Source organism: Lycium barbarum, chromosome 9, assembly GCF_019175385.1.
Source record: "Lycium barbarum isolate Lr01 chromosome 9, ASM1917538v2, whole genome shotgun sequence".
NCBI classification, from domain to species: Eukaryota; Viridiplantae; Streptophyta; class Magnoliopsida; order Solanales; family Solanaceae; genus Lycium; species Lycium barbarum.
The window spans coordinates 122,086,349-122,112,045 of NC_083345.1; the positions used below are offsets into that span (position 1 = coordinate 122,086,349).

General features: G+C 32.9%; 1 protein-coding gene and 2 long non-coding RNA genes across 3 annotated transcripts; all 3 read right to left on the reverse strand.

Annotated features, from left to right (window-relative positions):
- Window positions 1–1,264: 1,264 nt before the first annotated feature.
- On the reverse strand, window positions 1,265–24,725 carry LOC132612286 (light-harvesting complex-like protein 3 isotype 1, chloroplastic). The gene is made up of 7 exons (XM_060326584.1): window positions 24,722–24,725; window positions 23,321–23,426; window positions 22,934–23,123; window positions 18,416–18,579; window positions 10,692–10,852; window positions 10,492–10,581; window positions 1,265–1,419 (listed from the first exon to the last, which is right to left on the reverse strand). Exons 1-7 carry the CDS (start codon window positions 24,723–24,725, stop codon window positions 1,265–1,267), a joined length of 870 nt encoding a protein of 289 aa, XP_060182567.1.
- LOC132608713 (uncharacterized) lies at window positions 3,971–4,786 on the reverse strand. Its single transcript, XR_009570487.1, has 2 exons — window positions 4,620–4,786; window positions 3,971–4,531 (listed from the first exon to the last, which is right to left on the reverse strand). It is a non-coding gene; the product is annotated as an uncharacterized LOC132608713 (long non-coding RNA).
- On the reverse strand, window positions 4,867–7,518 carry LOC132608714 (uncharacterized). The gene is made up of 3 exons (XR_009570488.1): window positions 7,380–7,518; window positions 5,917–5,982; window positions 4,867–5,438 (listed from the first exon to the last, which is right to left on the reverse strand). It is a non-coding gene; the product is annotated as an uncharacterized LOC132608714 (long non-coding RNA).
- Window positions 24,726–25,697: the final 972 nt, after the last annotated feature.

Consider the following 25,697-nt stretch of genomic DNA (forward strand, 5'->3'; position numbering starts at 1 on the left):
ACGATTACAACTTCATTTCAAGCCATCAAACCTTCAATTTCATCATGGAATCCACAACAACAACAACCAAAAATACTAAATAAAATCAATTCATCACATCTTACCAACACAACCCCTATTCGACCACAACCTACACACACATATTTCATGAATTGCATCCATTTCTACATACTACAACACTCACAAATCATCCCTAACACATAGAAAAGGAGATTAAATCTTACTTTTATCCTTTAACTTCTCAACTTGGCTAGGGTTTACAACTTGTACAATGAATGCTTTGCTTCTCCAACAACTACTCCACGTTAATAAGGGTCTTCCAATTGGTTGAAATACTAGAAGAAAATTATTTTCTTTGATCAATTTCTGTGGCACCATATTTGGCTAGCCATGGCCGAATGGTTCTCCATCTTCTTCTCCAAGTTTCTTGAATTGTGTAAATGATGAATAAGTCTTGCTTTGTCATCACTCATCCATATATATATAAATACATAGCCCATAAAAGGTGGACACATGCCCCCCACTCATGGCTCAAGACAATTGGCCAAGCCATGGGTGGGAGCCCACCCCTAGCCACACGGCCACTTGTGGTTTTTTTCTTTTTCATTTCATGAAATAATTAACATGAATAAATTAACTTCTAATTTCCCTTAATATTTCCACACCAATAAAATTTATAAGCAACTTGTGCATTAAAACAAAATCGAAAAAAAATAGCCTTGTCCTTAACTTATCGCGGTTGGCTTAGAATGTCCCAATGCACAAAATACGGGATATAACAGGTCCACCCCTCTATCTTTCTCTACTTAAGTACTGGACTTGGTTCACCTGGTGTAGGGCTCAAACTTGTGACCTAAGATACAAATCCCTCAACCTTTACTGATTGGAAGATAAATATTCAAGATCAAAGTACCAAAAGACTTTACAACAATTAAAGGTATAAATCATTGCCCAAAAGCAAAACAAAAATGGGAAAAAATGCATAGCGCAGCTCGAGCACTACAACAAAACGAAGAATGCGATTAACATATATTTTTTGACTTGCATAGAAGAACTACCGAGTTATATTCTTCTGTAAATATGAAAACTAATGTTATACGAGGAACAATCTCAAGAGTGGAAAAATATGCATGGCAACCCAAGCATTACAACAAAATGGAGAAGAGAATTAAAATGTCTTTTTCGATTAGCATCATAGAAGGATTACTGAGCTACATTCTACCAAAAATATGAAAACTAATGTTAGGTTATACGATGAACAATCTCAAGAATCCTTCAAGCTGCTTGAGGTCTTGTCATTCCAAGATGCTTGCCATTGCTTGTAATAGAAAGTAATCTCTTCCAGCAACTTTTTGATAGTTTCTAAATCCTCGTTCTTGCGGATCAATAGTACACCAGCTACAAACAATAGTGTTTTGCGACCAAGGATTCGAACCCTTGACCAAAAGTAACAAAGCTTTAACAGTTTCTTCTTTGCCACTAAACCAACAACACACTTTATTAATGTATTCCTTGATCGTATTTCTTATATATTTACTGAATTTTTCAGTACACACTACAACATAAGACATATATAGCTACGAAATCTTAGATATGAATTTAAAAATCATACCTAATACTTAGTAATAGCCACAAAAATTTGAATTCCGTGGCTATCTACAAATTCTTAAAATTTCTTAGCCACAGAAATTAAATTGGCAAAGCTAATTCCTTAGTTTTGCTACAATTGCTAACTATCGTGACAATAGTTACCTAAATAGCTACAACTTTATTGCTACAATAAAATTTTTGTAGTTGATCATAAGTTTTTGCCACGCAATAGAAGTTACTGTAGCAATAGTAACCTTTTAGCCACGATAAATCATTTGAAATAAAATGTTGTAGCTAAATAAAACATTTTGCTTCAACACATAAAAGCTTGTGGCAATAATTAAATGATATAGCCACAGATCTTTTCCTATAATAAAATTTTGTAGCTAATCATTAATTTTTGCCATAAGGTGAAACTTACTGTAGCAATAGTAACCTTTTAGCCACGATAAATTATTTGAAACTAAATGTTGTAGCTACATATATATTTTCGCTTCAAGTTATAAAAAAACCGTGGCAAGAGTTAAATGATATAGCCACGGATCTTTTGCTATAATAAAATTTTATAATTAATCATTAATTTTTGTCACGAGTTGAAACTCACTGTAGCAACAGTAACCTTTTAGACACAGAAAGTTATTTTAAACAAAAATTGTAGCTAAAGAAATACTTTTGCTTCGAGTATTAAAAAATTGTGGCAATAGTCGGCTTAATCTATAAAATTATTTATTATGACAAAATGATATATCCACGGATTTATTGTTGTGATAAATTTTGGTAGCTATTTTTTTTTTAAACAATGAGTTGAAATTTGGTTTAGTAATAGTAGTCTTTTAGCCACATTAAACTATTGGAAACAAAATCTTGTAGCTACATGGATATTTTTTTCTTCAAGTTATATTTGAGAAAAGGTGAAATAATTTTCTTAATAATTACAATTATCTGTCATGATAAAATGAATAACTACAATTAGAGTGACAATAAACTTCCACATTTAACTATAATTTTGGTTATACACGTGCGGTTACGATAGCAACAATAGTATTTAACCACAATAGATTAACTATAATAATTTACTAATATGTTTACATCGATTACAAAAATCATGAAAAGAGACGGTCTAACAAGGTTAGGTTATGAAAAAAGAAATTAAAAATAAAAGTTAGATTTTTCCTAAAAGATAGAAAATAGTTATTGTATATAAATTAAATAATAATTAACATTCAAATAAAAAGAATAAAATTAAAAAATTAATCTTCATTAATAGATCATTTGGAAACCTACTTGTTGCAGAGGTGTTCATGAGTCGGTTTGGGTTGATTTTTTGGTTCAAACCAAAATCAAATCAATTTAATCGGTTTTTTAATTATTAAAATCAAACAAAATCAAATATAATACATATCCATCAGTTTGGTTCGATTTTAAGAAATCTAATGGTATTTCTCTCTTTATTGTTTTCCCTATGATTTTCATCCTTTTCCAACTTATAATCCGTTATTATCCTAGTATTGTGGGAGCTATAATTTTCTTAGATTATGGAGTAAATGTTTTAAGATCTATGAGATTTGATTAAGTGAATAAAGTTTAAATACAATTTTTAAGGTAAATCTCATAGTTGCTCCTTTAAATAAGTAAGTTTGGATTAAGGTGCAACATCTGCACGAAAGTCGTTGTTTCTTACACTATTAAAAAAACAGTGAAATTCGACCAAAATTTTCGACCACATGCGGTCGAAAAAGGCCAATTTTCGACCGCAAGGCATGGTCACTAACAGGTAGGGTGAAGTTTTTTTCACGTGGTCGGAAATTTTTGACCTCACGCGGTCGAAATAAGTTTTCTACCTATATTACAAAAATAAAATTTTCGACCTCACGCGGTCGAAAAAATTATTTTTTATTTAAATATTAATAAAAAATTTCGACCACACGCGGTCGAAAATATTATTTTTATAGAAATATTATTTAAAGTTTTCGACCTCTTCTGGTCGAAATATGATAGAATATAAAAATAATAAAAAAATATTTCAGAATTTCGACCGCATGAGGTCGAAATTTAACAATATTTTTGCTAGATTTCGACCTCATGAGGTCGAAATTGAAAATGTTGCCCAGATTTTTGACCTCGTGCGGTCGAAATTTTAATTTGTGAGTACAATTTCGACCTTATGAGGTCGAAAATTATCAATATCTGGGTGAATTTTCAATCTCATGAGGTCGAAAATCTGGAAAAAAATTTCCAGCATTCAGCTGCTTTTACAGCAGCCCACCTGTCAATCACACTCATCAACCAAATCAACGATGCAATTCATCAACATGTCCAATTCATCAAAATACTTCTACAATCATAAACTTCACATTCTAAAATCAAATTCAACCTCAAGTTTCAATTTAAAGTACTTCTAAATATCCTTAAAACTACATTCAAACACTTGAACATCGTAAAGTTAAACAACCATAAACTACTTTCTACATTCAAACACTTAAACATCGTAAAGTTAAAACATCCATAAACTACTTCCTACAATTAAATTCACCTTCAAAAGTACATCTAATTCGAATTAAAACTATCATAAAAAAAAATTACATATGCAAGAAAACATAGCAATATTACAATCCAAAAGTATACGAATCAAAAAAGTCAACGTTGGGTGTTAGAGACATGATCCGATTCCGCCCCACTATCCACATCAACAAGAGCATGAACTATGTTGTCTTGTGACCTACGTTCCTAAATCTCAAATTGTTAATATTCACGAAAAAAGAACCAAGTTTTCATCTATTGTACCGAGCTATTGTCTTTTTCTCTCAGGAACCTTTTCTTATCATAATGACTTGTATTTCCAGAAGCTCTGCAACCAGAAAAGGTGCTAGTCCCATTAGGATATTCTACTCCAAACTGCAAGATAAGTAACTCATTAAGTGGCCGCTCATCCTCACCACAACTGCAAGGTTGAAGAAACAAAAGTTAAAGATATAAAATAAACTGGAATTAAACAGGAAAAAATGGACTAAAGTTGATAAAAATCTCACCCTCCATAGATTACAATATCCGTGTTCCGAGCAGTAGCAGTATGAGAAAATCGTCCCTGTGGTTTTTGGCCCATTACATCAAGCTGCGTCCATGATGAATTTATCACATCAAGAACCCAAACATCATTGTAGTATTTCTTGTCTCCAACTCCACCAATCACATATACCTGTAAAGTGAGTTTTTGCCTTTGTTAATAATTGTTTAGTATATTTACTGAAAGACTACAATATCAGTTACTTGCCTTCGACCCAAAATTCACAGAGGCATGACCGGCTCGAGCACCAGGTGATCGTCCAACAACATTCAGCTGGTAAGAAAGAGCACATCAACATCACCTTGATATCGGTCACCACAGTATCCACCATAAATATAGAGCCTATTACCGATCGCAACAGCACTATGACTATCCCTAGGAGCAGGCATTTCACCCCTCACATCAGGAGATGACCACCTCATAGTTTTAAGGTCCAAAACATGTAAATCATTCAAATAGTTTGCCTCGCCTTCACCACTACCACCAAAGATGACTAATTTATCACCACCAATGAGAGTAGCCGTGTGACTTTCACGCGGGAAGGGGGATTTCCTTGACATTCGAGTTGAGTCCATTCTTGGATCCTGACATCCAATACATGCATATCATTGACCTTCCTTAAGCCATTTGTACCCCCAAATATTACCATTCTATGGCCAACAAGAACAGCACTGTGGCTATCTCTTGGCCCCGGTCCTTGCCCTGTTGTCACAAGGATGCTCCAAGCCATTGCCTCAAGATTTAGTACAAGTACATCGCTAAAATGTAAACCCCCCCGACATCCCTGAAATTGAGAAAATCAATTTAATGGAGGTATATTTGACCACTAAAAGATATCAACCAATTCACACAAAGTTATCTAGACATATGCTGCGCATAATAAAATTGTTGTGGATCACTTCAATCTCTAGAACAGAGAATACCTTTATATATGTATCCAACACATATCAACAGGAAAAAATACTAAACCAGCAGGAAAACAACACCAAACAAGCAGAAAATAGCAATGCAGTAGAAAGAAACAAAAGAAAAACAGCAAAAAGAATAGCAGAGAACTAACGAGCAACCCAAAAAAAAAAAAACAGCTTCATCCTAAACTGTTTTTAACCAGCAACCCAGCAGAAAAACAGCACTAAACTGTTTTTAACCATCAAATGAACACCTTCTCTCTCAAATCCAGAAAACACATCTTCTCTCTCGAAGTTGATCATTAAATGAACACCAAAAGCCAAACTAATTGCTATCACATTTAATAAAACTACCTGGCAAACGGATTGACCGATTCTCTCACGGTATTCTCCTCCAGTAGCTCTTGATGCTCCCACAGCCTGTCATCAATTTACATAAATGAAATTTCAAATCTTTCGTGGTGCCTTCACTAAAAATTAGAAGTACAAAATGTACAAAAAAAGAAAATCTTTTTTCTTTCAGGCTACAATTTTTAAAGATTAAAAATAGGTATCACTAATGTCTAGAAAGACTAAAAATCATAAATGAAGATAGATATCACTAATGTCTAAAAGGAAAGATCTTTCTTCTTTCGAACTACTATTTCAAGGATTAACAATAGCTATCACTAATGTCTAAAAGGAAATATCTTTCTTCCTTCAGACTATAATGTTCAAGGACTAATAATAGACATCACTAATGTCTGAACAGACTAAAAATTAGAAATTTAAGTTAGGAAAAAAAATAATATTTACGAAGATCAACCTGAATTGGACGCTAAAATAAAGTAAATCAAGTGATCAGGCATATCAAACATAATATACCCTGAAATGAACCTTAGAATTACGCGATTTAATGGGAATTATAGTTTGAAATTTCAAATCTTTCGTGCTGACTTAGCGGAAGATTCGAAGTGCAAAATGTATGACAAAGTAAGATCTTTCTTCTTTCAAACTACAATTTTGAAGGATTAACAACAGGCATCACTAATGTCTAAAAATACTAACAATCAAGAATGAAGATAGATAAAAAGCCGCGATATTTACTAAGATCAACCTGAATTGGACAGTAACAAAGTAAATCAAGTGATCAGGCATATTAAACAAAAATACCTAGAAATGAATTGGACAATAACAAAATAAATCAAGTGATCAGGCACGTTAAACATAAATAAATACCTTGAAATTGTACAGTAACAAAGTAAATCAAGTGATCAACCACATTAAAAAAAAAAAAAGGAAAAACCCCTAAAAATGAACCCTAGAATTACACAATTACAACACAAAATTACCAAATTACTATGGTTACGAGGATGATTGAAGCGACAACGAGCACCATAGACACAAATATCAGTCCTCAAGTAATAAATACAATCAGCCTCGTTTGGCCTTTCAGGAACACAAGAACAGAAAAAACTGCTAAACCCACATACAAAAACAAAAATCCTGGTTATGTAGGCATCAAACAGAAGCAATGAGGGACAAACCAAGAAACCCACATGGATATTCTGGGGAAAAGAGAAAGTAACTAAATAAAATAAAAAAAAAAAACTTACAGAGGGGAACTTGTTACTAGAATAGCAAATAAATTTCAATTTACACTTAGTAAAATTTTAACAAATAGATACAAATGCAAACTTTAACAATAAATATAAGTAAGCTACTAATTAAATTACAATTACAAAGTAATGTAACTAGTAATGATAGATATGAGATATTTACCAAAAAAAAAAAAGGACAGAAATGAGATTGAAAAAAAATGGAAAAAAATGACTTACCTTTAGTGGCGACGGAGGACAGGCAGTGGTGGGGATGGGGCGTCAACGGCGGGGAGGGATAGGGGTGTGGTGGGGTGGAGTGTCGGCGACTGGGTAGGGGTACGGTGGGGGTGGGAGTTTTAATATAATTAGGTTTTGGTTGTTGGGAATAAGAATTGCACGATCGAAGTTTGGGGGAGTGTATTAAATTTTACAAACACGTGGTCGAAATAGTTAAGTCAAATCGGTCGAAATATGATTTTTTTAAATTAATTATTTTATTTATATAATTTAATTTTTAAAAATGTTTTTTCTCAGTTATTATTTGTATAAAAATAATTTTCGACCTCATGCGGTCAAAATTTTATTTCCCGTGTAAATATCGACAGCTTGAGGGCGAAATCCCAATAAATAAATAAATAAATAAATAAATTTTGAAAATTTCGACCTCATGTGATCGATTTTTTCGATCAAAAAGTGAGGTCGAAAAATTTTGATCGAAATTCACTGTTTTTTTTAGTAGTGAATTAGGTCATATGTGTTAACTTGCATAGTTTGTTAATTTTCTTCTTGTTGCATATTCGTCGATAAGATGAGTTTGGATTCATGAAATGCTTTTAAGAAATGGACTTAATAGGTGTAAAGTTCATTAGCCTTTTAGACATAAAGAAAATGTTGATGAAAAAGTAAATTAATACATTGCATATATATAATTATACAAATTGTGTATATAATTTGTCGGTTTGGTTTGGTTTGCTTTTTTAAAATCAAACCAAATCAAATATTTTTAATTTTTTAAGATTTAAAACCAAAGCAAACTTAGACAACTATCGGTTTATTCAATCGATTTTTGGTTTGAATCAGTTTTTAACCAGACGTGCACACCCTACTTACTTGTAACCTCAAAACTTATATTTTATTATAACTTTTTTTTAACGTTAATTATGTGATTTTATATGTCAAATCAATTTTTTTTAATTATTATAGAGATATTTATGTATATATGGTATTTTATTATTTTCAAATTGAGTAATTTCTTTTGTGTAATCGCTTACTTTCAAAAAGTCTATATGCATACTGAAAATTTTGTAGTTGTAGTTGATTGTCCATTCACATTGATATTAATTATATAATTATTAATTATTATTTTTATACGTAATTTTCCTTATATAATTGGTACTTATTGTATAAAATAAAATTTATATATAAGACAAGTTAAAGAAAGCTAAAATATATATATAAAAAAAAAGGAAAAGGAACGACACTGGCGTATTGGCCAAACAATTAATCCCTAAAACCTAAATCTCATTCTTCTTACTCCGGCTCCCTGTACAGCCGCAACAATCCTCCCCACTTTTCCATTCCTTTCTTCAATTATTAATTTTCGAAAAAGAACAAGAAAGACAAAGAAGAGCAAGAGAGAACTATATATATTAACGGTATGTTCATGGTGTTATATTTTAGGGTTTTTAAATCTCCTTACATCTATAATTGACTTAGGTTTTCGGTTTTAATATTGCGGATATAGCTATTTCATAGATATTGTGCCTCATTTATTATTTATAGGGAGTGGGGATTTAAATATTTTATAGTTTTAACATATTGGAAAGAACCATAATTTTTGAAATTTAAGAATAAAGCAACATTAAACAATTGAAATTTTGACATGTATACTTATCATAGCGGATAGCATTTTCGATAACGAGCATATACATAAAGGAATTAATTTTTTTATAAGTGCAATGACTTTAATTGTAAGAATCTTAAAGTTAGAACCATTAAATTTAGTTCTTCGATTCACTTCATTGAACTTATGAAACTTTTGGTTCTCATGTATGATTCAGTCCTAAAGTTCTTAAATTTTTTGTTTAGATTAAGGTTCTTGCTTCAATTGTAAGCGCTTAACCGTCAAAACTCATACTCTTCTTTTGCGCTTTGCATTTTCAAACTCATACTCTTCTTTTGCGCTTTGCATTTTCGATTATGTCATATGTTAAAGTTTACTCAAATAATTATCAAGACATAGTTATTCTCTTCTTGAAATTCTACTCATACTTTTACTAATCAAATTTGCATCTTTGTAGTTAATAGTTAAGAATACATATATATATGATCGTTTCTGTTTATAGGTAACTTGTTTTGGAATTAGAGCAAAATGACAAGCTAAAATCAATGTTGACCAAGCTAAGGTGCAGTTTGAGACCGTGAAAGGAGAGAAAGAAGACTATGGCTCTTTCGATCTAAAAACGAGATGGTGTCATGGAAGAATTGTGTATTGTAAATATTTTGAAATTGAAATATAGAATTGTGTAATTTGAACTTGTATTGGAATATAAATATATATATATTTGAATTCTTAGCTACGTTATAAAGTTCTTGCTCTTCCATTTGTAACAATAAATTTTTTGACTTCGCAACTAAAGATATAAATAATTGCCACGTACAATAAATTTGTGAGTTCATAACTAAATGTATATATAATATCCACATGAAAATATATTTTTACTTTTCGTAGCAAAATGAAGAAAAACTTTAACTATAAATCTATGTAAATCGTGGCAAGAGGTATGGATTTTTAGATACAATATGAAAATATTTGGGGCAAATACTTCAATTCATAGCTATGAAATTTTTAATTCATAGCTAAATACGAATGCTATTGCCACGAGATTAAGCTATCTAAACAGCCACAAAATTTGAGTTTGCGTGGCAAATAAATTAAATCTTTTGCTACAATATATTATTTTGTGGCTACAATATGAAGATAGCTACAACTTTTATCTGTCGTGGCAAAAGAATAAAATTATTTGCTATAAGTATATATATCGTGGCAATTTTTTTTATCATCACAGCTACGACACAAAAAAGTTCGTAGCAAAAAGTATCAATCCATAGCCACGGACCATGTAAAGTCCGAAGCTAACCTTTAGCTACGTTACATTTTGCTACGAATGCTACGGACAAAAAATTTGTGGCTAAAGTGTTTAGCCACGAAATTTTTTATGTTTAGCTACATTGTATTTCGTAGCTATATAGGCATAATGTTGTAGTGACAAATATAGGATCCGCACAAATACATGGGGGTTCCCGAGAACCCCCATATAATATGCCAAATCCGCCCCTTTGTTTTGCAAAAGAAGTTTCCCCATTGGGTCGACGATACCTACACCAGTCAAGCTATCCACAAAGTAGGCCATAAAGAAACCAACCATTGCAGCACGACCTGTATAAGATTCACATGTGGTCATTATTTGATCTGCTTAACCTAATATAACTACAGCTATGTATTTGAGACTAGGAAACAATTGTGCAGAAAAAAGGGTATAAGCAAACCATTGAGACATTCCGCTTCAGGAAGATGGGACCTCTTCATCCATGCCCACCAAGGAATAATTGAGGTATCGAAAAGCACAGGGTCGTCGTTACTTGATGACTCGGGGTTATCTTCCAACCATTTCCTTCTCCTAACCTCTGCGCATGAATAACTATCAATTGTTTAATTGCGATAAATCCCAAAATGAGCAAAAAAAAACGTCATTTATTATGGGTGCTACTTTTAGGAACAACCGTCTTAAATCTTAAAACAAATAAGTATTCATCATTGAGAAGGCATCAAATATAGGCAGGGCATAGCTAGTAAGAGAGGAGATTCAATTGAATCCCTTCGTTGAAAAAATATACTGTTTTTCAATTTTCGAAATCCTTTGTTCTTATTCTTAGTTAAATGTGTGGAATAGACCAAACCCTAAGAAAATTGGAAAATCAAGTAAGGAAAAACCTTTTTTATTTTATTCTTCACGTCCAGCAAATTGGACTATATATATATATATATATATATATATATATAGAGAGAGAGAGAGAGAGAGAGAGAGAGATAATCGTTGATTAAACTTTATACAACAACATACTCAGTGGGGTCTGGGGAGTGTATAGTGTACGTAGACCTTAGCCCCACCTTGTGTGAGTTAGAGAGGCTGTTTCAGATAGACCTTCAGCTCAAGAGAAGCATTTTCAGAAACAAGTTTGAAAAAATACAAGAGTGAAGAAGCAATGATAAAAATACTGAGGAAAGGAAAGTATCTAAAGCAAACATACTAGGATATAAAAAATAAAAGTTGAATCCACTTGATATATGAAAAAAATATTCTAGTGTGATGGTAAAGAGGGTTCAAAAGTTGTTTTAGGTCACAAATTTGTATCGTAACTATGACATTCTAGTTTTTTTTTTTTTTCGTTCTGGCAATGAATGTAGGTATAACACCTCAAATAAAGGGTTGAAGATTACAATTTTTTAAAGTATATTGCCAAATCAGTAATGTTAGTGAAGGCTACAGTCAACAACCTCAACGACAAGCGAGGAAATGGGATCAACTTAAAGTTAAGAAGTAACAACCGCATATATCCTGCTATATTCCATCACGTTAAAGAAAGTCCTCACTTCTATCTTCATTTCAGTAATATTTTAGATTAAGAGGCACCATTTAATGAGCAGCTTCTCATAAGTGTCTATAAGTACATACTGCACCATACATGAAGATAACTCTCACTCAAGAGTTCGATCCAAAAAAGCCAAGCTGCAATAATAAGAATAACTACGAATACATTCTACTCCGTGTATCTTCCCGCGTTGTGTGCAGCCAACATTTTGCAAAAAAGCTCAATTAATACAACGTTCAGTAGTTATATTCTAGCTTATTCTCGATCTTTTAACAGTTCATCTCCTCCCTTGCTTAAGGTCCAAACGCACTTACTCGGCACACTTCTAAATCACACCTTCTAACTTCTCCTTTCAGGTGACCAAAACTAAGAATTAGACCATCTCTCAAAACACGGGATGGCATCCAAATTGAAGAATAACCAAGTCTTACAGAACACGTTATGGTAGCGTGCAGGCAACCCCATTTTCTAATCGAACTATATATATAGTTGTAAAATTTGTCACAATATACATATAAAAATATAGTATAAATTTGCTAAGGCCTCCCACATTGTAACACAGAGCAGGAGATATATGTGCTGGTAAAAAAGGCTACATTTGACTATGCGATGAGATGGTGAGTCAATGATCATGCTAGATCTGTTTTTCATAGTTTATTGCGTTGTGCAGATCATATTGAGAGATATCCAGCTGCCGAGCAGTGATTCCAGCTACTTATAGTCCTATTAGCTGAGGAGAGCCACCACTAGTTTGTGGAGGCAGCATAAGTTTCTATCTTCATATTCAGTGTTGTCTTCTATTTTCTAGCTGCGTCTCGTACCATTGTACTCAATTAATAGTTGTTCCATGAATTAATCTACCGTTTGTTTTATGGGATGTTTGTCTAAACGGTTGCTTTTTTTGTTTCAGCATTATCTATCACAAGACTTCTTATCTATTATTACGATTCTGTTCCTCATCTTTATTAACATGATTAGCTTAGTGGATTTGCTTACCGGGATAGTGCTCGTTGGATGCTCTACCGTGATCTAAATGTCACATTTAGGTCGTGACATTCTCTAGCTACTAAGTTAAGTCTAACAAGTGGAATAGCACCAAAAAAAGTTGAACAAAAATCAAATTTTGGAACTTTAGTTACTTCTAGTTAGTCATATAAATGAATCAACTTCCAGAAAAAGCTCAACAAAAAAAAATCAAAAATCAAATTTAGAACGCTGGTTACTTCAAGTTAGTCATAAAAATAAATCAACTTCGAGAAAAAGCTCAACTAAAGACCAAATTTTAGAGCTGTAGTTTACTCGTAGTTAGTCATATAAATGAATCAACTTCAACAAAAAGCAACAAAAAATCACATCTTACAGGTTTGGTTACTTCTACTTAGTCATATAAATGAATCAACTTCAAGAAAAAAGCTCAACGAAAAAAAAAAATCGAATTTTAGAACTTTGGTTACTTCTAGTTAGTCATAAAAATGAATCAACTTCAAGAAAAAGCTCAACAAAAAAAATTTGATATAAATAGCCGCCCAACAAAATAATAGTGCGCAAATGTATATTATTTGTATTATAATATATAACATACATAAAATATACATTCTTGATACACCTTGCCATCTTTCTCAAATTTCTTCAAATCCCATGTCCCTCCAATCCACCTACCATCCTCAAATATCCTCACTAACTTCAAATGATCCATTTGAGTTTAAAGGCAACCCATTAGACCCCTCAGTTTTTTCTTGCTCAATAGTGACAATATATTAGAAGAAGAGAAATCAAGAAAGGGAAATGGAGTTTATTGGGAGTTATTAAAGGGTGATATGGTTTGTGGGTTAAAAGGTAAAGGCGCAAATATGACCCTTTTCCCTTTTGAATAATAAAAAAGTTAACTAAAAATGCTTTTTCAAATTCAAATTGATCAGCATTTCAAAACAAATTACAACCTTTCAAACACTGCAAAGCCACCCTACTGTACATATAGTAAATATTTAACTGCTAGGTTTGTGTGGAAGGAAAAAAGAGAAGGGATTTTACGTAAGTAGTTTCATTTTATTTTATATTTATTAGTAACAACTTAATTTTAATTATTATTTTTTGTTATATTGTTAATGATGATATTCTATAGCTTCATAAATCTCATGGCATATTTCAGATAAGTAAATTTCACGATGGTCAGAATAAAAACATATAATGGGCTTTTGAAATAATTTCTCCACAGTTCGTTTAAATTTTGGAAACACAATTGAAACATCAGATTTTCTCTTTAGAGTAAATAGCCAGATATATTTCGTATAATGATCTACAAATATTAAATAATATTGAAAACCAGAAACTTCTGGTGCAGCACCCCAAACATCGAAATAAATATATTCTAAAGGGGCGGAACTCTGTATCGAGGATTTATAAAAGGGAGTCTTATGCATTTTATTGCATTTACGAGAATTAACAAAAAAAAAAAAAAAAAAAAAAATCCTCTCTAAAGATGAAGAAACATTCAAAAGCTTCAAAATATGACGAAGAGTAGGAGTGGAGGGATGTCTGAGACGTCGATGCTAGTTAGGAGCAGTGGTGATGGAAGTGGTGTTGACTTGAGCAAGAGATATAGCTTTGAGAACAGACTTGGACGGCCATGGATATACACCGCCCTTTGGCTTCCCCGCTACCAGTGGTGCCTCCGTGTGATAGTCCTTCACAACAAACCAGTAAGGTGAGAATTCAACCGAGACATAGTTATCATGACACAATCGATAAACAGAGACAAGATTCTTTTTCATACGAACCACACATAAAACATTAGTTAAATTAAGAGGTGTAGAGGAAGAGGGTAGGAGAGTAGACGATCCCGTATGCGTAATCTTGTGAACTTTACCATCACCAAGAATGACATCCTCAGTTCCATCATATTCGGAATGAATAGAAAGGTTTTGTAAATCTTGTGTAACATGGTGGGAGGCACCAGAGTTGACAAGCCAATTTGGATCCCTATTGGTGGACTGTGAAGCAAAGTTAGCTTTGGGTTGCTGATTGTTAGATCTGTTGGAGTTGCTCAAAGAACCACTGGATTTGGTACCTATGACAGCAGAAAGAATAGAAAGTAATTTCATGCATTGCTTGACATGATGGCCCGGTTTGTCGCACAGTTGACAAGTGACCCTGGGTCGATTGTTTTGGCCACCAGAATAACCACCTTGATTGATGCCATTTCCGTTCCGATTCGAAGGAATAAAATTCCTATCGTTGGAACATGACTTGTTGGTATTTCGATTGAAATTCCTGCTGGTGGGTGCGAGAGGTTTAGGAGCAAAGTTCACCATGATTAGCGCTATTGTCTGGGATGAGCGACGAGTCAAATGAGCTTCAAAGTCAGTCAACTTGTCATGAAGCTCGGTTTGTTAGGATTTTGGGTTTTCCTTCCTACGTGGAATTGGATTAATAAAATCCAGTCCAATTAGGGTTTTAGATTTTCCCTTATTATGTGGAATTGGATTAATAAAACTCAATTCAATTTGGACCAGACCAGTTTTACCCAAAATTTCCTCTATATATAGGATCAATTTAGCTCTTATTTTCATAACACAAGAGTGAATTCATAGCAGCCATATAGAGAGAAAAATGTGAGAGAGAAAGCAGATTTTTGTCCACAAATTTTCTGCTACAGCAGTCCGCTTTAAATAGTGTTTCCCGATTCGTTAACCGTTGGATCGTGCTGAAAGTTAAAAAACTGGGGGTTCTCAATATCTTGTTATTCGATTTCAACGGTGGAGATCGGATTTTGTGATCTGTAGCTCTAATTTTTTAGTACGAACAGTAGCTCGTTTTTTGGGGGTGATTTCTCTCTTTTATTCGTTAGTTTTGGTGTTATCTTTTATGTATTGTTGCTCCGTGCTTGGCTTTGTTGTTGTAGCCATTTGGAGAACATTATTGTAACTCTTATTGTTTATAGTGGAGCTTTTGTGGGCCGGAGGTCCCGTGGATGTTTCCTTCACATTGAAGGGATTTTATCACGTAAATTTGGCGTCTCTTCTATTCGATTTATTTTTGCTTGCTTTGCTATCTTATTGTTGGTATAGCTGCTACCTAGATTTCCATTTGTGCTAGTGTTTATTGTCTTCTCTTGGTTCAAATAGTGTGGGAAGTTTCGACTTGGATATTTCTTCCGCTGTTACCTCGTCGTGCAATTTGATTATTGCTTGTTTCTTCCCAACAAGGTTATGGGTGTTTCACAAGCACGAAGTGCAGAGGCAATGTTGTCATACTCGAAAGGAAGGCCGTGTATGACACGAAGAAAAACTTCATCAGCAGATATGTGAACACCAACTGAAGCAAGCTTGGTACAAATCTCTTTGATTTTCTGCAAATACATAGTAATGGAGAGATGTCCCTTTTGAATAGTATTCAGATCTTCCCTCAAGCTCATTATGCGAGCATGTGATGGCTTGGCATAAGTCGTGGCAAGGTTTTTCCAAAGCACATAGGAAGTCTTATCATCAGTAACAAAGGGTATAATTTCTGGTGAAAGGGAACTGGAGAAAATCATAGGCAATAAGCAGTGTTTCCCATTGATATTGCCAAGATTGATAGTTGGTGGTGGTGAGTTTTAGTGGGGCCTGGGCGGCAACGTTGATGGAGATAAGGTGGTCATTATTGTTTAAGGATATAATGGTGTTAGAGGAGGCCACTATATTTTGTGGAGAACGAGTGCTCTAATGGTTAGTTGATGGAATAGTATGGTTTTTGGGTGTTGACGTGGAGTTTGTTGGGGTTGGGGTTGGGTTGGGAGGGAATCAGAGGTGCTATTCGACGGAGCCATGGCTTCTGGAAGAAAAAAAAAAACCATTGCCCAGAAACTTTTGGTTGTGAAGCGCAGTAGCCCTGATACCATAAAGTAGTTTTACAGAAGAGATAAGAGCTTGATTTTATTAATAATGAATAGGGTATTTATGCAAGAGGATGGATCCATAAGGATCAGGAAGGAAATCATCTACAATCAATCAAAATAAATGACAATCTCTACAATTATGAGTAAGCTAAAATAAGGAAACTGAATCTGTAAATAAGGAGAGAAAGCAATTCACAATCAATCTAATATATCTCTAATATCCTTTCGGGTGCCAAAACTCAAAATCAGACCATCTCTTAAAACACTGGATGGCATCCAAATTGAAGAATAACCAAGTCTTACAGAATACATTATGGTTGCGTGCAGGCAACCCCACTTTCTAATCGAACTATATATATAGTTGTAAAATTTGTCACGATATACATATAAAAATATATAAATTTGCTTAGGCCTCCCACATTCAAACATAGTGCAGGAGATATATGTACCGGTAAAAAAGGCAACATTTGACTATGCGATGAGAGGGTGAGTCAATGATCTTGCTCGATCTGTTTTTTCATAGTTTACTGCATTGTGCAGATCATATTGAGGGATATCCAGCTGCCGAGCTGTGATTCCAGCCAGTTATAGTCCTATTGGCTAAGAGATATCTAGCTGCCGAGCTGTGATTCCAACCAGTTATAGTCCTATTGGCTGAGGTGAACCCCAACTAGTTCGTGGAGGCAACATAAGTTTCTATCTTTATATATTCAGTGCTGTCTTCAATTTTTGAGCTGCGTCTTGTACCATTGTATTCAAATAATAGTTGTTCCATGAATTAATCTACCGTTTGTTTTATGGTATGTTTTTCTAAACAGTTGCTTTTTTTGTTTCAGCATTATCTATCACGAGACTTCTTATTTATTATTGTGATTCTGTTCCTCATCTTTATTAACACGCTTAGCTTAGTGGATTTGCTTAGTGGGGTAGTGGCTCATTGGATGCTCTACCGTGCAAGGGTAGATCTAGGTAGGCTCCAGGGGGTTCGATTCGAACCCCCTTGGCGAAAAATTACCGTGTATATACAAACTTTAAATTATTTTTTTGTGTATATATAGTAGATGTTGAACCACCTTGGCTTCTTCATATATTTATTTCATTTTTTTGAAAACCCTAGATGAAAATCCTGGTTCCACCACTGCTATCGTGATCTACATGTCACATTTAGCTCGTGACATTCTTTAGCTACTAAGTTTAACAAGTGAAAGTAGCACCAAAAATAGCTGAACAAAAATCAAATTTTAGAACTTTGGTTACTTCTAGTTAGTCATATAAATGAATCAACTTCAAGAAAAAGCTAAAAAAAACAAACAAATTTAGAACTCTGGTTACTTCAAGTTAGGCATATAAATAAATGAACTTCGAGAAAAATATCAAATTTTAGAACTGTAGTTTACTTGTAGTTAGTCATATAAATGAATCAACTTCAACAAAAAGCAACAGAAAATCACATCTTACAACTTTGGTTACTTCTACTTAGTCATATAAATGAATCAACTTTAGGAAAAAAGCTCCACAAAAAAAAAAAAAAAAAAAAAAACAAATTTTAGAACTTTGGTTACTTCTAGTTAGTCATATAAATGAGTCAACTTCAACAAAAAGCTGAATTGAAAAAAATTGACATAAATAGCCGCCCAACAAAATAATAGCGAGCAAATGTATATTATTTGTATTATAATATATAACTTACATAAAATATACATTCTTGATACACCTTGCCATCTTTCTCAAATTTCTTCAAAATATACATTCTTGATACACCTTGCCATCTTTCTCAAATTTCTTCAAATCCCATGTCCCTCCAATCCACCTACCATCCTCAAATATCCTCGCAACTTCAAATGATCCATTTGAGTTTAAAGGCAACCCATTAGACCCCTCAGTTTTTTCTTGCTCAATAGTGACAATATATTAGAAGAAGAGAAATCAAGAAAGGGAAATGGGGTTTATTGGGAGTTATTAAAGGGTGATATGGTTTGTGGGTTATTAAAGGTAAAGGCGCAAATATGACCCTTTTTCCTCGTGAAAGTAATAAAAAATTTAACTAAAAATGCTTTTTCAAATTCAAATTGATCAGCATTTTAAAACAAATTATAACTTTTCAAACACTGCAAAAGCCACCCTACTGTACATATAGTAAATATTTAACTGCTAGGTTTGTGTTGAAGGAAAAAGGAGAAGGGATTTTACGTCAGTAATTTCATTTTATTTTATTTTTATTAGTAACAACTTAGTTTTGATTATTATTTATTGTTATATTGTTAATGATGATATCCTTCTATAGCTTCATAAATCTCATGGCATATTTCAGATAAGTAAATTTCACGATGGTCATTTAATTGCGAGTCTATTACATAAAAGTCATTTTTGTCTAGTTTTTCTTGTCCAGCCTAAAGCTTTATCACACTTAAGTCACTTTTCATTTTCTATCACATAAAAACATCCGATTTTAAAGTTTTGTCACGTAAAATTTCGTTGTTTTTGTTTGGAAATATTATATGTGCAAACTTCAGGAATTATTAGTGCTCTACGTGAAATATGAGGGATCACTTAAATCTATGCAAGAAGTTAAAGGATCATTTTTTGTCTTTCCTCAAATTATCCAAACACATAATTGTTTATTTATAAAATTAATTTCCAATTTTAAATGCTTTTAAACTTGATATATCAGGTATTTTCAATTATTTAAGCCAGACAAGCTCCGTGATAGTTTAGTTCCAATTCAATTATACATTAAAAAAAAAAGGTAAAAAAACAAAACAAAGCACATCATATCATCGCAAGATCACTTTACAACTCGTTATTTTTACCATAAAATAATTTATCCTTTTAGTTTATGTTGCCATATTTGTCTGTGAGTTTGTGTGTGCATTAGATGGTCAAGAAAACTAAATAAAGATAAAAATGCTAAACATGTTTTCTAAAGGCTACACTACTCCCATTATAATATGACACTTATCAAAAAGTTTTACTATGTGCCTCACACAACTGACATTAATTGTGTGAGGCTCTTTTTTGTGAGATAAAAAAGTGAACTCACATCTTACACTTTTGGGTCTACAAATTTTGGATTCATTTTTTTGTCTCGCAAAAAAGAGCCTCACACAACTAATGTCAGTTGTGTGAGGCACATTTAAAAAAAAATTCAAATCAGAAGGTTGTGTGTTCAATTCATGTCGGGTTCAATCCCTCAGTCCAACCGGATCCTCCGCCTTTTAAAAAAAAAAAAATTACTTCTGAAATTCACTATCCTATTTGCTCAAGTGTTGGAGTTAAAACATCCTTTGTTTAGAGTGATTCAACCAAACCTCACGTGCGGAAGGATTTTCGGAATGTAGTTCTCTCTTTTTTTTTTAATATTATTATTTCTTACCTCAAATTTTACTCTAGTTTCCACACTCTATTCCACAACCACAAAGTTCTTACCCTTTTTATAGCAAGAATGAACCAAAGTAGCCTTCCATCCTATTGCTTAATATAAAAAATGGTCAGGTGGAAATATAATAGGACTATATGTATAATTTGTCTATAATATGTGTATAAATTTGTATAATCTATGTATATCAACTAGAAAAATAAATGGTAAATTCAGTCGACCAGTTGTGGAAAGATCCCTTTTATGGTTGGATTTATACTATAAATACAAGGTCAAAATTACTTTGTATGAATATATAATAGACGTTGACTCCTTTTTAGTTTTTTTTTTTTTAAATGGTTTTGTATGTGTTTACTTCTTTCTATCTTAAATCTACTTAGTGAAAAAAATCTTGGTTCTGCCACTCATAAAACTAGTACCTGGAAATAAAGAGGACATCCTGCAATAAGCCAATAATATGTTAAATAAAAATGATAACTAACTTTTAAAAACGTATAATATGTTGGCATATAAAAAAATTATACTATTAGAATAATCTTAATAAATTATACTATTAGAATAATCTTACATATTACAGCAACTAACTTATTATATTTTAAAGATTGAAAGCTTCATTAATTATGATTATTTATTCGTAGATAATAATATTAAAACCTCCCTTTTTATACTATTTATATTGACTTCTCAAAAGCACACCTGGTCCCTTCAAATGTGTAGTCATTTAGATATAACCATACTGTGGGTCGATGAGCGCTATATCCGTGTGCAAAACACTTTGTAGGACCCAAAATGTTTTTGTTTTTATTTCTTTTTTTTTTTAAAAAAAAAAGCTTTCTAATAAACTACTTTATCATTTTATGTGATACTTTTTTACTTCGCGAGAGTCAATTTGACTAATTCTCGTAACTAAATTGACTAAATTAACTCAATATTTTAAGATTAAAATTTAGATATTAAACTTTTTTACGAAAATAATATGTAATTCTTCTCATGTCAACATGATGAAAAATTACACTTTAAAATGTTGATCAAAATTCACATAATTTAAATTTCAAAAATTAAAAAGTACACATAAATAAAGACGGAGGGAATACAAGAAAAACAACAATCATCGACTGAGATATGAGGAAAAAATTCTTTAATTTTCGAGTACAATTTGAATATTAATTCTCAATCATTATTTAAAAAAAATTAGATAATACTTAGTAGATGCTATAAATCACAACCTTTTCTTGTTAAGGATAAAAAAATTTGATCATGCAAACAGGAATATTGTCATATAAAGTGAAACTTCATTTTTTTTATTCTTTTTACATCCTCTGTTCACTTTTACTTGTATATCATATTTAAAATACATTTTCACTTTTAACATATAAAGAGAAAAACATTTTTTTTTCATGCTTTATTAATTACTTATTTCCTAATTCATTTCCCAAAACTTAAGACTATAAATAATTTAATATGCGTATTGTGAAAAGTCAAAACTGAATAACTAAAAGTGGAGAGAGTAGTAAAGTTCTCGTTGACCCTGAGGTTCCGGTCTTTCGAGTTGTTCGATGTAAGGTAGATTTTAGAAAAGTGATAATGATTGGTCTAAATTAAATTTGAAAAACTTGCAGGAGACTTTGAAAAAAATGACTACAAGTGATAAGAAGGTCAATATCAAAATTTGACTGTATACACGCGAGACTCAAATCTCATGCTAAAGAGAGTGGAGGTTCAAGTCCTTTTCAAGGTATATCAATATCAATAAGATCCAAGCTCTTGGAATTGGAATAAATTCAAGCGGATTGCGAAATTTTGGTGATTTTCTCTATCAAATGAATAAGGAGTCCGTTTTAAAGTCGTTTGCGCTGCACCCAACCCCCAGATATATGCTTCAATAGGAATCACACGAGAGTAGATTATAAATCTCTAGCAAAATACTTACCCATAACTCATCAAATAAAGTACATTACATAGTCCATGGATTAGCAATTTACCCATAAAATGATTTTGGCATGGGACATTCACAGAATGCGAACTATGGGTAAAATTGAAAAGTAGCAGGTATTCGATGATGGCTTTTGGTTTGACCAACAACTTTACCTTTTTATCCCTTATATTTTCTATTAATTTCAATACTATCCTTAGTTGTAAAAACTCTTTAAGCCCTTTTATCCAAATACGTAACTGCTTATTTATAAAATAACTTTCAAAACTTAAAAGTACTTTAAATACTTATGCTTAAAAACCATTTTTTTCAGCTAATCCAAACGGGCTCTAAATGAGAAACATTATTCTCCCAACCTAAAAATGAAACTTATAAAGCTAATTTTACACTAAAAAGTATTGGAAAAGGAGTTATTTTGTTTTGAAAACTGAGATATTTATACGGAGCCAACCTCAGTTTTCAGAACTAGGGATGATGTGTCCACCCCTCTACCTTTCTCTACTTAAGTACTGGACTAGGTTCACCTGGTGTAAGGCTCAAACTTGTGACCTAAGATACAAATCCCTCAACCTTTACCGATTGGAAATAAATATTCAAGATCAAAGTACCAAAAGACTTTACAACAATTACAGTTATAAATCATTGCCCAAAAGCAAAACAAAAATTGGAAAAAAAATGAATGGTGCAGCCCGAGCACTACAACAAAACGACGAATGCGATTAACATATATTCCTTCGACTTGCATAGAAGAACTACGAAGTTATATTCTTCCGTAAATATGAAAACTAATGTTATACGAGGAACAACCTCAAGAGTGGAAAAATATGCATGGCAGCCCAAGCATTAAGACAAAATGGAGAATAGAATTAAAATGTCTTTTTCAATTAGCATGATAGAAGGATTACTGAATTACATTCTACCAAAAATATGAAAACTAATGTTATACGACGAACAATCTCAAGAATCCTTCGAGCTGCTTCAGGTCTCATCATTCCAAGATGCTTGCCATTGGTTGTCATAGAAAGTAGTCTCAGTAACTTTTTGGTAGTTCCTTGTTCTTGCGGATTAGGTGGACGCCAGCCACGGCTATAAACAATAGTGTTTTGCAAAACAAGTTGCCTGTTTGGTCGACGAGGCCTACACCTATTAAGATATCCACAAAGTAGGCCATAAAAAAATCAACCATTTCAGCACGACTTATATAAGATTCACATGTGGTCATTATTCGATCAGCTTAACATAATATAACTACCGCTTTGTATTTGAGGCGATGGAAAAATTGTGCGGGAAAAAAGGGTATAAGCAAACCATTGAGACGTTCTGCTTCAGGAAGATGGAACCTCTTCATCCATGCCCACCAAGGAATAATTGAGGTATCGAAAAGCACAGGGTCTTCATTACTTGATGACTCAGGGTTATCTTCCAACCATTTCCTTTTCGTAACCTCTGCAAATGAATAACCATCAATTGTTAAATTCCAATAAATCCCAAAATGAATAAAAACAGTCACTTATAGTGGCTACTACTTTTAGGAACAACTGATGTAAATCTTAATAAAAATGTACTCATCACTGAGAAGGCATCAAATGTACGCACGACAGAGCTAGTAAGAGAAGGAAATTCAATTGAATCCCTTCGTTAAAAAATTATACTGTGCAAATAGGTCAATTATTTTTGGGCATTTTACATAAATGGCAAACATTTAGGGTTTAATCAAGCTGCATAACTAATGTTTCAATAGTTACGTTCTGTAGAAAATCAGTCCAGCTCCCACATGTGTATTCAATTTTTTTTTTAGCTGTATTCATGAATACAACAATTTTTTCCAACTGTATTCATAAAATAACTATCTTTATTCATAAATTAGCTTATTGTATTCATGAATACAACTATTAAAAAACTGAATACATATACACCAATAATATAAAATACACCAAAAAATTAACAAATATGCCATATTTTTCTGTATTTATACAACAAATACAAGCAAAAAAACTGTATACAACATAGATACACTAAAAAATTAACAAGTACGCCATATATTTCGGTATGTATACAACAAATACAAGCGAAAAATATTATATACACGGTAAATATACAACAAAAACAGCAAAAATCTAGATTTTTTCTAGATCTGATCGGAAAAAATTCCGGTGATCGGAAAAAATTCTGGCTAATACAACAACAACATTTTTTCATTTTTTGCTTCTAACAATGCTCAGATCCGTTATGGATCTGAGTTTTTTTTCATTTTTTCTTCCAACAATGCTTAGATCCGTCGCTATTTGGTGCTTTGCCGGCGTAGATCTGAGTTTTTTTTCCCTTGTTGGCGCTGGAGAAGAAAGGAAAAAAGGGTATGGCCGGATAAGAACGGGAAAAGGGGAAGGGGCTGGCAGTGACGGTAGTGAAAGGTCACGACATTTCGCTGGAGCTCCGGTGGCGGTGGTGGCCGGCGGCGGGGTAGTGGGAAGAAGAGGGGGAAAGAGATAGGAGAGATGGGTTGGAAATGAATAGTGGGATGAGTATTCTATTTTTTGTGTGTATATATATATAGTTACTAAATGGTATTAATATATAAATATTTGCTATGAGAAGTAATTAAATTAAAATATAGCTACTAAATGTCAATACTCACTATTGTTTGTTATATTACGTAGTTATTCCATTTTTTTGGGGGTTATATATATATAAAAAAAAAATTGTTGAATCCACTTGATACAACAACAACAACAACAACATACCCATTGTGGTCCTAGAAGTGGAGGCTGAGAGTGTAAAGTGTAAACAGACACGAGCCCCACCTCATGTGAGTTAGAGAGGCTTTTTCAGATTGACCTTCAGCTCAAGAGAAGCGTTTTCAGAAATAGGTTTGAAAATATTCTAGTGTGATGGTAAAGAGGGTTCAAAAAGTTGTTTTAGGTCACACGTCTGGATTGTAACTACAGAAAAAGCTCAAATATGCCATTGAACTATCAGAAATGACTCATTTATGCCACTCGTCAATAGTTGACTCATTTATGCCATCGAACTATCGGAAATGACTTATTTATGCCACTCATCAATAATTTGACTCATTTATGCTATCGCCGGTTACCAAAATGACTCATCCATGCCATTTTTCATTGACGCCGGTTTTATAATACCAGCTATGAAACTCCGGTTTTGATCAAACCTTATATTTGATTTAAGAAATTTGTGTAATATGTATAAATTAGTAATTTAGAACCCAGTAACTTAAAGATTTGAATTCAGAACCCACAAACCTCAAATTCTAGCTCCACCTATGATTAGAGGTCTACTCGGTTAATTAAACCAGCCCAATATTAAATCCCAAATTAATAAAAATACGACCCATACGACCGACCCACTCACAACCTTAATCTATTTGGAGGTTACGTATCATATCTGGTATTGTAAAATCGATGTTAATGAAAAATGGTATGGATGAGTCATTTTGATAATGGACGATGGCATAAATGAGCCAAATTATTGATGAGTGGCATATATGAGTCATTTCTGATAGTTCGATGGCATAAATGAGCCAAACAATTGATGAGTGGCATAAATGAGCCATTTTCGATGGTTCAATGGCATATTTGAGCCTTTTCCGTTGTAACTATAACATTCTAGTATTTTTTTTTTCCCGATCTGGTTGTGAATGTGCATAAGACACCTCAAAGAAAGGGTTAAAGATTACAACTTCTTAAAGTGTATTGC

Coding starts and splice junctions, on each gene's coding strand:
- LOC132612286 (XM_060326584.1), bottom strand. Junction 18,580..22,933: donor CTCGAAGGATTCTTGAGATT/GTTCGTCGTATA, acceptor TTCTTCTAATAT/ATTGTCACTATTGAGCAAGA. Junction 10,853..18,415: donor AAGGTGTATCAAGAATGTAT/ATTTTGAAGAAA, acceptor TCGCAATTAAAC/AATTGATAGTTATTCATGCG.